The sequence below is a fragment of the Aristolochia californica genome, unplaced genomic scaffold, assembly GCF_029961685.1.
Source record: "Aristolochia californica isolate CCGP_79_NKW_82.1479 unplaced genomic scaffold, dmAriCali1.0.hap1 SCAF_10, whole genome shotgun sequence".
In the NCBI taxonomy this organism is placed as follows: Eukaryota; Viridiplantae; Streptophyta; class Magnoliopsida; order Piperales; family Aristolochiaceae; genus Aristolochia; species Aristolochia californica.
Window position 1 is genome coordinate 3463514 of NW_027181771.1, and position 12121 is coordinate 3475634.

Sequence of the window (12121 nt, forward strand, 5' to 3'; positions counted from 1 at the left end):
ATTGGATCAGCCCTAAATCATAAGCTAATTATATTAATTATACTCTCAATAGGGCAATCCTCCCATCTTGGAATTCAAGGTGGATTTACTTTCATCACTAACCCTGTAACCGCTTTCCGCGTGCAAATCCAAGTCTCCAGACCGCCCAAATCCGGACTTCAGCGACTCCTCGTTATGTCTGTAAAGTAAAGAGGCTCGGACGGATCCTGGAACGTGGAAGCGGAACTGATACGGCCCTCCCAGGTCTATACGTAGCAAAATTTCTAGTTTCATATAGTCCTTGCTGCTCGCTGCAAAAAGCTAACTTGCCTCCCGCCCTCTCCTCTCGCTCGCCGTGTCGCTATGGTCACAGATTGGGGGCTTCTCCCCAAGAATTTCATTATTTTGTTTTCTTTACTCTCCTCTGCGTTATTCACTACTGCATACAGGCCTGGCGACATCGTTCCTTTGAGCAAGATGGGTCAATATCACGCAGTGAGTCCCCTGAACTCTGCTCATCCCTTACATGTACTTTTTTAGCAGCTGATGACCTGGTATCGTTTCTGTTTTCGGATTTCAGTCAAGAACTGTTTGGCAGGACGTCATCGGCCGCCAGTGCCCGATTTTTGCTGTAAATCGAGAGGTACCTTCTCCAGATTGTTGATGAGTCAATATTCTAGTGTATGTTCTTTTTATGAGTTTCATCCTTGTGGTCCTATGCTTTTGATGAAGGTTTATATCTTGGTTTGCTGATTCGTTGATGTCGTTTTTGTTTCTTTTTTTTTTTTTTTTTTTCTGAAATGCAGGTCTTAATTCCTATAGCGAAACCTACGGGTTACACCGGTGCAGATCCTTATAAAATGTGAGAATTTACAGTAAATATTCCTGGCTTCTGAATGATTAATTAAGTTTCTGAGCGAGACAAAGTTTCAAGTTGAATGACGTGCTGATGTACTCGAGGAAGTAGAACTTAATAATTTTATTCATCATTTAATACTTCTTCTCCTTTTCTTCTAACTTAATAAGCTGAGAACATCTTCAAATGAGATTTCATAGGGAGATCATTTGATGAAGAATTATCAGTGGCTCAAACTCTTGTCTGACCTGCATAAAGCTTGATTTTCAAACAGTAAATGCTCACTTGTCTTTAGAAAGAACAAAAACATCATCCTCTCTAAAATTCTAGATATGGACGTTATTGAAAAATCAAGGCCCTTTGTATAAAACCCTTAAGAGAATATTATGAATCAAGTTTTCAAGAAATGAAAATATTGCCAATCAAGAGATGGTCTACTGGAGGCAACATCAACACTTCAAATGGCTTCAGGAGAATAACAACAATGCAAAGTTCTTCAAGCCACTGCCCCGTCCCATTGGCTTATGACCTTGTGTATCTCACTCTGCTCTCTATCCTTGATGGATATCAGCTGTCTTGAGCTTCCCTTTCATGCAGATGGAATTGCCCTATCCTTTTTTCCCATGATAAGGCATTTGGCTCTGGCAGTGTGAGGTGCCAAGTCAATGCCAAAAGTTCCAAAGCTGATGGAACATAGAAACCCAGCGTCCATACCTCAAGTTGGGCCATGTATGTACTTAACAATCAATCTTGCCTCCAAGCAGATGTCTTAGACATCAATGTGTGCTTTCTCCTTTTGAAGTTGTATGTTATCTAAACTGCAAAGTTAGGCTGTTCATTGTTTTGTCCACACACTGTCACAGTCCCTGGTACAGCAAACTTTGGTCTCCCCAGTGAATTAAATGTTTTGGAAATTTCTTTGTTGCGTGCTCTCTCTGTGTTAATATATTTTTGGGCCCTACTAGATAGGGCCTGTTTATCTCTTTTGGTCCTTGTTGTAATGCTAGAGTGGCTAATCGTCAACCAAGAACATAGTTGCTTTTGAGATCTCTTTTTCTAAAATGAGATCTAATTGAATGAAATCATTCTAGTTCTATCAATCCATTTCGAAATATCCTGTGCAAGCTTTTTTTCCTTGTCCTCTTTTGATTCTTTCAGCATGTTTTTTCTTTCTTTCTTGTAATTCTTTTCCTTCTTCTTCCTAATGAAATTGTCATAAAATGAGAATTATTTGCTTTGAATTCATTAGGAGATTTTATTTGTCACAAAAAGCTTTTGAAACCTATGTTTGTACTGAAATTGAGTCTCTGAGGGTGCAGGCAGGGAGAACTATTTGCATTTTTTCTTTTTTCCTTCAATCTTAACGGTCACATCAGTGGGATTCACTTACAATTTGACTTATTTCTCAACCTTCAGACATACTGATTATTGAGCATCACCCCTGTGCTTAGTTTTATAGATACTGAGTTTCATGCATCTAATTTTCTTTGTGCTGATGTTTATGCAGATCCTTTCAAGTAGGAAGGGAAAAATTTCTTATTCCTTGGCTTCTTGTGATAAACCGCAAAAGCCCTGAAGTCCCAATGATAGATGTACATTTGGTAAACAATTCTCCAGTTAGCCAGCATTGTGACCCACTGTGATCAATTTTGATTTCTCTATTAGCAATGCTAAAACATATTAGTTAGTTTTAATGCATGTAATTTAGTTGTGGCTGAAGTTTGGATTTTGTTATGTGGGATAGAAGGCTTAATCTTGAAGTTATACCTTTCACAGAGGTACACGGGGAGCGATTTACATGGTGTGACAGCTAAAGTTATAGACATGCCTCACCATTGTACGTAAAACCACCATCTCTTGTATTTTCATTTTGTCATTTCCTTTACTTGTGATTGTAGTTCTGCTGTAAACTTCTGAACATCAATTATTTATTTGCATGGCATTGTGGCTGAAGTAATAGACTGGCTTAACTGCTGTATGTGACATTGAACATCTTTATTTTGTGCTGTAAGTTAGACTTCCTTTACATGAATTTCAGAGCTCTACAGAAAATCTGGTTTTCATTTCTCTTCTCTCTTTTTCTTCCACTTGTGAAACTATTAATGCTTGTAAACTGAAATGTTGTTCATGAAGGATTCATAATAGAATTATTTGGAATGTTATGGCATTTTTACATATGCCTATTGACTGCCTAGGTGAAATGTATAATAGATTTTTTTTAGCATTTCAGTAAGATCTGTAAGCCTGTCAATTTATTAGTGTCAGTTGACAGCAGGCATAAAACTTTATCAAACTTCCAGGAAGAAATATCTGAAACTGGAGTACTGAAATGTAAAGCATGACTCAAAACCTAAAAATAGAGAAAACTAATTGGGCAGAAATGTGCAGGATTTGTCTGCTTGACATACTTTGGATGTGACTTTGTTGATAATGATAGTTAGAGTTAAGTGGTAATGGAATTTTTTACTGAAATGTGAAAAATGCAACTGGAACGCTTTTTTAAATACAAGGACAATGAGGAGGTGTTAGTTTCTATCTTATTTAGATGTTCATTACATTCACTTGCTTAGAAATTTGCTACCAAATTTACACTGTTTTTCATATTTGTGAAGCTGGCCAGTCTGTTTGACATGGTTGAAATATGGATGTCTAGCTTTCAAAAAAAAAAAAAAAGGTCTACTCCTAAAGTAAAGAGGAGTATGTTAAGTTTTGTGCATGTTTAACTCTTCTGATTCGAGGCACATGTCTCATATTTCAAAGATTTTTTCTTTGCAATAATGCTGTACTTAATGCTTCTTTCTTGTTTCAAACAGATGTTGAGATTCACCCTGACATAAGTAAGAACTTTTGGGACGCGGAACGCTGGCCAAAACATGTACTTGTCAGATATACATGGTTAGTATCAGCTGAAAGACCCTTTTTTTTAGCAGGCAGTTTGAAAAGTCTTACCTGGTAAAGGATTATCTAAATAAACTAGGACAAATTGCTGGATCAGTGTTTTTTTTGTCTCTGCCATGTATGTAGCATCTAAACAAATCTTCATCGTTTCACTAATTTTCGTTTTCCAGTTCTCTACATTTGCTAGTAATACACATATATGTTTTTTTTTTATATATAAGTATCACCATCAACGCAGTAGTTATAAAAACAGTAATTTTATTATGTATGAGCCTTAGAACTTGGAATGCAGCCATCGACTCAGTGGGAAGCTACTCCTTTTCCCCACCACTCGAAATATGTTCATTAAGGTGTTTTGTTTGTAATTCTTGAATTAACACTGGAAACAGGTAAGAAACGGAATAAGGCTTATCTAGACACCTGTTCCAGTTGCCAATACCTATTCCATTACCATGTCATCTGGAATGGGTAAGTGGTATTTTCTTCCTAGATATTAACCTGATCACCTGCATTCAAACTGCTAAACAGGTAAATGATCAAGGGTATTAAATGTTTTGAAAATAATGTATAGAATCATAATAATTATAAAGGATTGGTATATTAAAAATTATAAAAACTATAAAGATACTAAGCATATAGTTTTTTTTTTTGAGTAAATTTCATTGAGGAAAATAATGTACAGAATTACAAACAAACCAGGACTGGCACAAAATATAATCAAGAAACTCAACCCATATCTAAGAGGAATCATCCACAACAATATTTTTTGAAGAAACCCAGCCTGAGCTAGAGAAATAGCACTTAGAACAATATGTTTACTAAAAAAAGTCATATCCCAAGAAAGAGGCTATTCTCATCATGAAAACAAAGAAGCGTCCAAGGTACCCTTGCTAACTTTGTGAGCCAACCAATGAGGACTGCAAAATCTCCTACTATGAGTGGAGACAAGAAAAATTAAAGACGTAACCAAGGAGTAGAGCATGAAACTCTGCTGTCATAGAGTCACACTCTTGAAGGGGAGCAGCGAACACGTGAAGAATCACCCGAGTGATCTCGAAAGATACATCTCACTTTTGTGGGGCCTCGCTTGCTACTAACATTAAAGTTTAACTTTAACCATTCCTTTGGCGGGGGGACCACGACACCACTTATGCGAGCCTTGAAGATGAAACAAAGCCACCTCTCTCCAGTGCTCTCTAAGGACTCCCCAATGGAGGTGATGAAGCGTCACAAAATATTCTGACCCAAAACTGGGTAAAATGAATCATACACTCGACACCTCCTATAGTTCTTGCTTCCTATAGTTATCTTTAACTAAATATTCTTTAAAAATTAAGTCATCTATTTAATGAAGAGAGGTTCTTTCTTACATTCACATTGGAGTTTGAAAATTACAAAAGTGCCGTTTCTATGTTCTTCTAAATGTGTTGCCTGGAAAGGACCCTTATTCCTATTTTTTTCATTTAATAAATGTTATGTGGTTAATTGAACTAAATCAGTAGAAATTTTGCTCCATATCCTTTTATAAATGGATGGGTAGTATGGGTGATATGTCAAAATTCTGAGACTTATCTGGAGTCAGATCTGCCTGTTCAAGTTATACTTTTCTTCATTACTGATATCCCGTTTGCATGCTAATTACATTATTTCAAGTTCTTTCTGATACCTTCATTTTCTATGAATATGGATTAAGATAGATGCTAATGTATTATTTATCAGGGAGGAGCAGTCTGAGATTGATGTTGCGAGTGGGTTCTATGTTCTATTTGGATCAGGTAAAATTATGGTATCAGAGACTTTTGATTTGTGAACATTCAAATTCCAACCATTTGGTCATTGATGGCAAATCTGGGTTTTTTTAGATCATAGAAGGCTGAAGCTGGACTTCAGTCCTGAAAACTGTTACTTCTACCCATTCTTTTTTGCTCTTTGAGAGGTTATCTTGTATACAATATTGCCATTATCTCCACTATAAGAGGGAAAGGAGGGTGGATTCCAGTCCAGCCAACCTTGTCTGCACCCGTTTTTCTTTTCTTTAAAAAAATCGTTTTATTCACCAGAATGCATTTTATTATATTTATTTTTGAAAAAGTATTTTATTATATTTATGATGATACCATTATCTCCATGTTGTTACTAAAAATTAATAAAAATACGAAAAAATCTCAAATGAACATAAATTTGTATGCACGGGGTAGAAAAAGAATAGATCAGTTTTTAAGTCATTCAATTGAAATTTGATGGTTAAATTGAAAACTGGGTGTACTTAAGCTTATACGGTACTTAGATCCATATGCCTTTTTCCTTTTATAATTATATTAGTACTAAAAAAAGAATTAAACTGAAGTGCACATGATGCTTGAATCCTTTGGGATTGACAAAAGTTTAAGGAGAAGACAAGATAAAAATTTAGGCTCTCGAATCTAAATTTATTGGTTAAATTTGGAAATGGATGCATCCAACTTAACCTTGAAATCTCTTTTTATTACTCAATCATCTCTGTTGTGTGGCTGGATAAAATTTAAAATACAAGCAGTATTAGATGCTTACTGATACTTGTTTCTTCCTGGGGCTTGTGTTTGGTGTGACAGGTCTCCTGCTATCATTTATGCTTACAATTTATGTCTTGCAGTCCTCCCAGGACAAACTCACAAGGTACAAACTTTCGAATTCATTTATCATTTCATGGAATTGACATTAGGGACGACAATGGGTACAAAGGAACAGGTAAAGGGTTTTTATCGTTCCCTGTTCCATTTGTCATTCTTCTGTTCCGTTATCCGTTTCATCTGACTCATTATGAGTATTCCATTTTTACTCCATTATCTGTTTACCCATGGGTGAATGGGCAAGATGGATAGGTATGTGGAACAATCTATAAAAATAAAATAAAAATAACAAAATCAGATGAAATCTCATAAGAAAATGGATATAAGTCATATGAGTTACTTATGCAGAATTCCTTTATAGATGCAATTGGCTGGATTCAATTGAAAATCCAATATCATCACCAGAGAAAAAATCATGAATTGTCAAACTTCGAAAACATTTAAGGCAAGTAGAAAAAAGAATCAAATCAACCTTAACCTATATTGAGGACTGCCACAAATGCAAACCATTGTGACATAAATCAGATGCTTTGCCCTCTAGCTTCTTCAACCAATCTTGTTCTTCAAATCCTCGTATTTGTTCTGTCACTGCCCTTGCTAATGGCCAACTGAGCCAAGAGTCAACATGGTGACAAGTCAGCTCTCATAGTCGAAAGTTCCCATCATGAACATGACAAAAAACAGAAATCTATAATGCTTCTAAGAAATGAAACAAGTTAACCGGCATTCCAAACACAACCAATAACAAGAAAAAAAAATACTAAGTGCTAAGAAAACTCACATGGCCGATTCCTGATCTTCTCTACAAGAAATTTTCCCCTCTTGATTACTTTGGTTCCAGCAAGTTCAGGCAAACTTGTATATTTTGGTTTCTCTGTAGCCAAACTAAGGGACTTGATGAAAATTTTGGGGGGCATTTTGAAATCTATGAAAGGGAGAAAATAAAGTACTTGATGAGTAGCAGAAAAGGGTAAAGTATGAAGAGATTATGGTTGACTTGTTCTTCCTTTGAGTTCTGGGAATGGGAAGTTCAAATTTAAGGAAAAACGGAAAAGGGATATGAAGAGATTATGGCTGATTTACTCTTTCTTTTAATTTTGGGAACGGAACATCCAAAGGAAAAATTATAAAGATTTGGAGAGGGAGAAAGGTTGCCTACAATATCTGATAAAGATATGGATTTGAGAGGGTACGAAACTCTGTCATTTTTGTTTAGAGAAGAGAGACAAGAAATTTTGGAAAATGGATCTCTATTTCACCATATACACCAACGGATGAGCAGCATTGAAATTGAGAGTCGACAAGAGAGAAAATGAAAGGAGAGCAGAAGTTTCCAGCTCCACATCCGATTCAGATGGGTACGACAAAAAAAGGGGTAAACGGGCAAAATTTTCACCCCTAATTGACATGCTTAAAGTGTTAGCAGGTGACTGTTTTATATTGATGACTTTTGCCACTTGAACTCAAAATTGGCTTTAAATTCTTAACAAAAAAACGTTTTAATGCTTTTGATCAAACTCCATTTTGGCCTGAGAGTTGAAGAAAAATTGAGCTGATAGTTTAGACTCAACGGTGTCAATGATATCAGGGTATCTGAGTGTTTTTCTTGTTATTACCTGAACTTCAGTCATGCTTATCCCTACTTCCTGGTTCTCTCTCTTTCATGCTTGTCAGCAAAACTCCTTTGCATGATTATCGATTATTTAGTGGCCGGTAATAAGGGTTACAGTCGACAAAGTCATGTTATTTCTTGCCATTTTCCTAGAAATAGCTGGATCACAACTAAATACTAACCATTGTATCGGCTTATAACATGGTTTGTTTTGTATCGCTAGTGCTGATCACATAAATAATCCTATGCATTGTGTATTCGTGATACAACAAACAATTGTCCTCCCTCATCAGTTATGGTGATCTAAAAGTTATTTCTTGTTCTTGGAACCATGTAATCTGTTTGGCAAATTCTTTTGTGGACAAGTTCGCTAAAACAGGGACACCCTTCCAATCCCTTATGGGATGGTCTCCCCCGCCCCATGTAATTTTCTCTGTTGAATATAATTCTCAGCACTATTTAAAAAAAAAACAAAAAAAAACAATTGTCCTCTCTCATAAGGTATTGACCTTTTGATGGATGACGATGCATTCTAACCCGTTGTTTGGTTGTAGTTTGTTTGAAGTCCAGTGGTTCAAATCTCACAGGGAGAAGAGTGTAAGAGGGTGGATAGTACGAGAACTGTGTATTCTGCATATATAATCAATTATTTTCAATAGTCAATGACTCAAGATAGAAAAAAAAATTAATTACATTTCGTATTTGCCAGGTTTGTTAGAGAGACTGTTGCGGAAAGCAGCATGCCAGGGGGCAGCGTGGCAAAGGTTGAATGACGGTATTCTGGGAGTATTCTGAGAGAACCTTACCTGCTTTCCTATGCTGCTGGTTTAAGAAAATTTTCAAGGAAACCTCATTTCGAATGATTTACTCTAAAGTTACATTTTATGCTGTTTATTCCTTTGATAGCAAATGATGTAAAATATTACTAACAGTGAGAGATGGTTGTTAATGTGCTCGTCTATGGAGATTCTGCTTCAAATTCAATGGAAGAAATCAGTCATTGAGAATCTGAAAGCTGGTTTTGGTTGTCATAGAAATTGTTTTTCCCATCTAGCCACCGTGACGGTGACCAGCAATCAGTTCCTTGTACATTCTGATCAAGTCTTTTCTTTCACTAACATCAACAACCTTCAAATAGGGGTGGCATCAAGCTCATTTGAGTACTTAGAACTCGAGTTTGTGTTTGAGCTTGACTCCCAAAATTTTAATTGAGTTTGAGCCCAAAGCTCGAGTTGGGTTTAAGCTCTAACCTACATTTAAAATTATAAAAATTAAAAATAAATTAAAAATAAATAAAAAGGATATTGTGATGACCTTGGTACCAAAGAGTCCAAGACTTTGTAATTAAGCATATATTAATGTATAATAACAAGTTTAATAGACATAAAAGAAAGAATAAATACCTCTATCAATAATGTTTATTCTATTGGCAAACAACATCATTAGATATTGAGAGACCTAAAAGGGTTGAACGATCGATCGTCTTTGAGGTAAATAAAAGCAAGTATTAATCAATTAAAGAGGGAATTGGCGAAAACAATTAGAGTAAATGGTATTTCGTTAAAAAATTATGTTCAGCTCACGAGCTTGGAAAATCTTGAGTTTGGCTTGTTATACTTAACGAGTCTTATTTCAAGTTTGAGCTCGACCTGAGCTCAAGTAAAAACTAAACTAAGATGAGTTTTTTTTCGAGTGATTTGTGAACTGGTTTGGTTTGGTGCCACCCCTACCTGTAAATATTGTAAGCATATATTGTTTTATTTTTAATTAATTTTTATTTAAAAAAATAAATTTAAATACTGGAAATATTATTTGGTGGGAATTCAACCCACTTTTCTTATTCTAGTATTTATTTATTTTTAGGTTATTTGAGATAAGATCAATGTTATAAAAGTTGAATTAGGGTCCGATTGATCATAGGTCAAATGGTTTGATCTCTTGTTGACTAGGTTACGACGTCATAATTATTTTTAAAAATGTAAAAAACTTCTAATGAGGGAGTTTATCTCTAGTATGTTGGAGTTATGATGAGAGGAGTAGAGCAATGCCCACACCCTTCTCTTTGGTGGAGAGAAGGCAACAGGAGTGAGGAGAATTGGGGTTTTGCTTCTTTTTCAATTGAATTTTTTAATGAAGGGTTTGTCGCCTGATTTGTCATGGTGTGATGGTCGGGAAAGCAACCTTTTTGAATTTTGGGCTGTTAATGCACTGGATTAGAGAAAGAATGCATCTAGAATTTTTAGAATTACAGCTACATTTTAGGAGAGAAAAATAGGAGGAAGAAAACTGATTTATGTGGATTGAAAACTTCCCAAATAGTCCATGTTTTCCCAATTTTATTGGGTTTACTCTTTTTAACACAATTCCAAAACTACCTTGGCACCCCCTTTGAACCCAAAAATCATAAAGTTGCATCCAAAATAAAAAGTTTTAAATGAAAACTAACCATGTCCCCTTTCACCCCTTCCTACCCCTTCATCATAGTTTGAGATCTAGATAGCAAGAAGAATTTGTCTTCCACTTCCGTGTAGCCCCCTTTGTAGGTAATCCTTGCCAAGCAACAAAATTTTCAGTGCAAAGCTTGGCACCAACTCAAGTCTATCTGTTGCCTTCTACAACCAGAGGACATAGGAGAAGGTTGTCTGAAAATGATTAGTTCAAAGTAAACCTAGGGGAGGAGGAAAGATAGGCATACACAAAATTTATGAATTTTAAAAACATTCCAACATGATCACATCCTCCTTACCAAAATTTATAGAGCTCCACAATCACTATTTTTTGCCCTGGAACTAAAGGATCCATTATGTAAAACCAAATGACATCTACAATCAAAACCATGGGTTCAATTACAACACCTTTTTCCCAACACTTAGGGACTTAAAGTCAACAAACTCTAAGTACAAAACTTAAAACGATATTTACCCATACAAGGACTTACTACAACAACAACATCTACCCTTACAGGGACTTACGACAATAACAACACCTAACCACTTAAGGACTTATGACAATAACAATACTAACCCACACAGGGACTTATGACAACACTAATTGTGGATACTTAGCAAGTCAACAAAGTACTTAGTAGTGAGGATCTTTTCCTTTTCAATCAAGCGCATATGCCTCTTGATAGGCAAATGAATAAATGGAACAACATACAAAAATCTCACAAATACATAAGTGGTTCTACCAATATGATTAACAAATGTTGAAAAATAGGTATTGAAGAGTCTTGCATGACTCTCACAACAAGAAGTCTCACAGAGTTAAAATTAATATGATTGAGTTTAAGAAAAGACTCATGGGAAGATGTTTCATAGAAGAGTTCAAGTTTAAGGTATTTTAGTTATGGTGGTTTTTTATTTATGTTCAATTGTTCAATTGTTCTAGAACTTAGCTTTGTGTGTAACTAGAACTTAAGTAGTTTAGTTGTAATCTGATTGTACTTGTCCCCTCTATTATAAATAGAGGCTCATTGCATTCAATTAAGTATTTTCTTCTCCAAAAAAATAATGTAGTATTATAGCAAGGTTTGTAAATTGTCACAAGGTTTTAGTGTAGTTTATTTTTTGCTTCTATCCTAGGTTATTTTTTAGAATAATTTTCATTATTCTTCTATTTGATGTTCCTATACACTTTCCAATCCCTATTCAAGTCCTCGTTAGTACTTTTTTCTTTCTTGTTTTGAAATTAATCCACTGCTTCTTGTTTTTATTATCAAACTTTGATACTTCTCCTTTCATCGTCAATCAATTATATCCTTGTTGAATTCTAGGGTTTAGTCTATGGATAACTTGGTTTAAGAAGAAGAAAAAAGAAAGAATAAGAAAGGAAGAAGAGAAGAGAAGAGAAGAGAAGATGAGATGGAGAAGGCAAGAGCACAAGTTGAGGAGAAAAAATTTAGGGGTTAAGAGAGAACATGAGTTTTTACTCCTCCCCCTCTCTTTCTTATTTATATAGGTGGGGCATGGATGACCTAATACATAAGAATAAAAAAGAACACTTAAACTAACCACTAAATACAACTTATGCCACTCACTCTTCTAATTACACAAAATACCACTCAAACTACTTCAACATTCCTCCTCAAGTTGGGGAGAAAACATAAAATATTCTCAATTTAGAGCAGGTATCCCGTAAGTGACTTTGCAATAACAGCCTTTGTGA

The 12121-nt window shown here is 35.4% G+C and overlaps 1 protein-coding gene across 1 annotated transcript; it reads left to right on the plus strand.

Moving 5' to 3' along the window:
• Positions 1 to 198: 198 nt before the first annotated feature.
• Positions 199 to 8961, plus strand: LOC137940470 (uncharacterized). The gene is made up of 9 exons (XM_068785552.1): positions 199 to 474; positions 560 to 622; positions 786 to 841; positions 2343 to 2436; positions 2612 to 2672; positions 3649 to 3730; positions 5453 to 5508; positions 6325 to 6388; positions 8664 to 8961. The coding sequence occupies exons 1-9, from the start codon at positions 343 to 345 to the stop codon at positions 8725 to 8727; spliced, it is 672 nt and encodes a 223-aa protein (XP_068641653.1). The 5' UTR covers positions 199 to 342; the 3' UTR covers positions 8728 to 8961.
• The last annotated feature ends 3160 nt before the right edge of the window (positions 8962 to 12121 follow it).

Bases quoted from the DNA above. Each gene is read 5' to 3' on its own strand.
- LOC137940470 (XM_068785552.1), top strand. From the start codon at position 343: ATGGTCACAGATTGGGGGCTTCTCCCCAAGAATTTCATTATTTTGTTT. The intron at 842-2,342 runs GTGAGAATTTAC...ATGTTTATGCAG, and splicing joins GGTGCAGATCCTTATAAAAT to ATCCTTTCAAGTAGGAAGGG. The intron at 6,389-8,663 runs GTACAAACTTTC...CGTATTTGCCAG, and splicing joins TCCCAGGACAAACTCACAAG to GTTTGTTAGAGAGACTGTTG.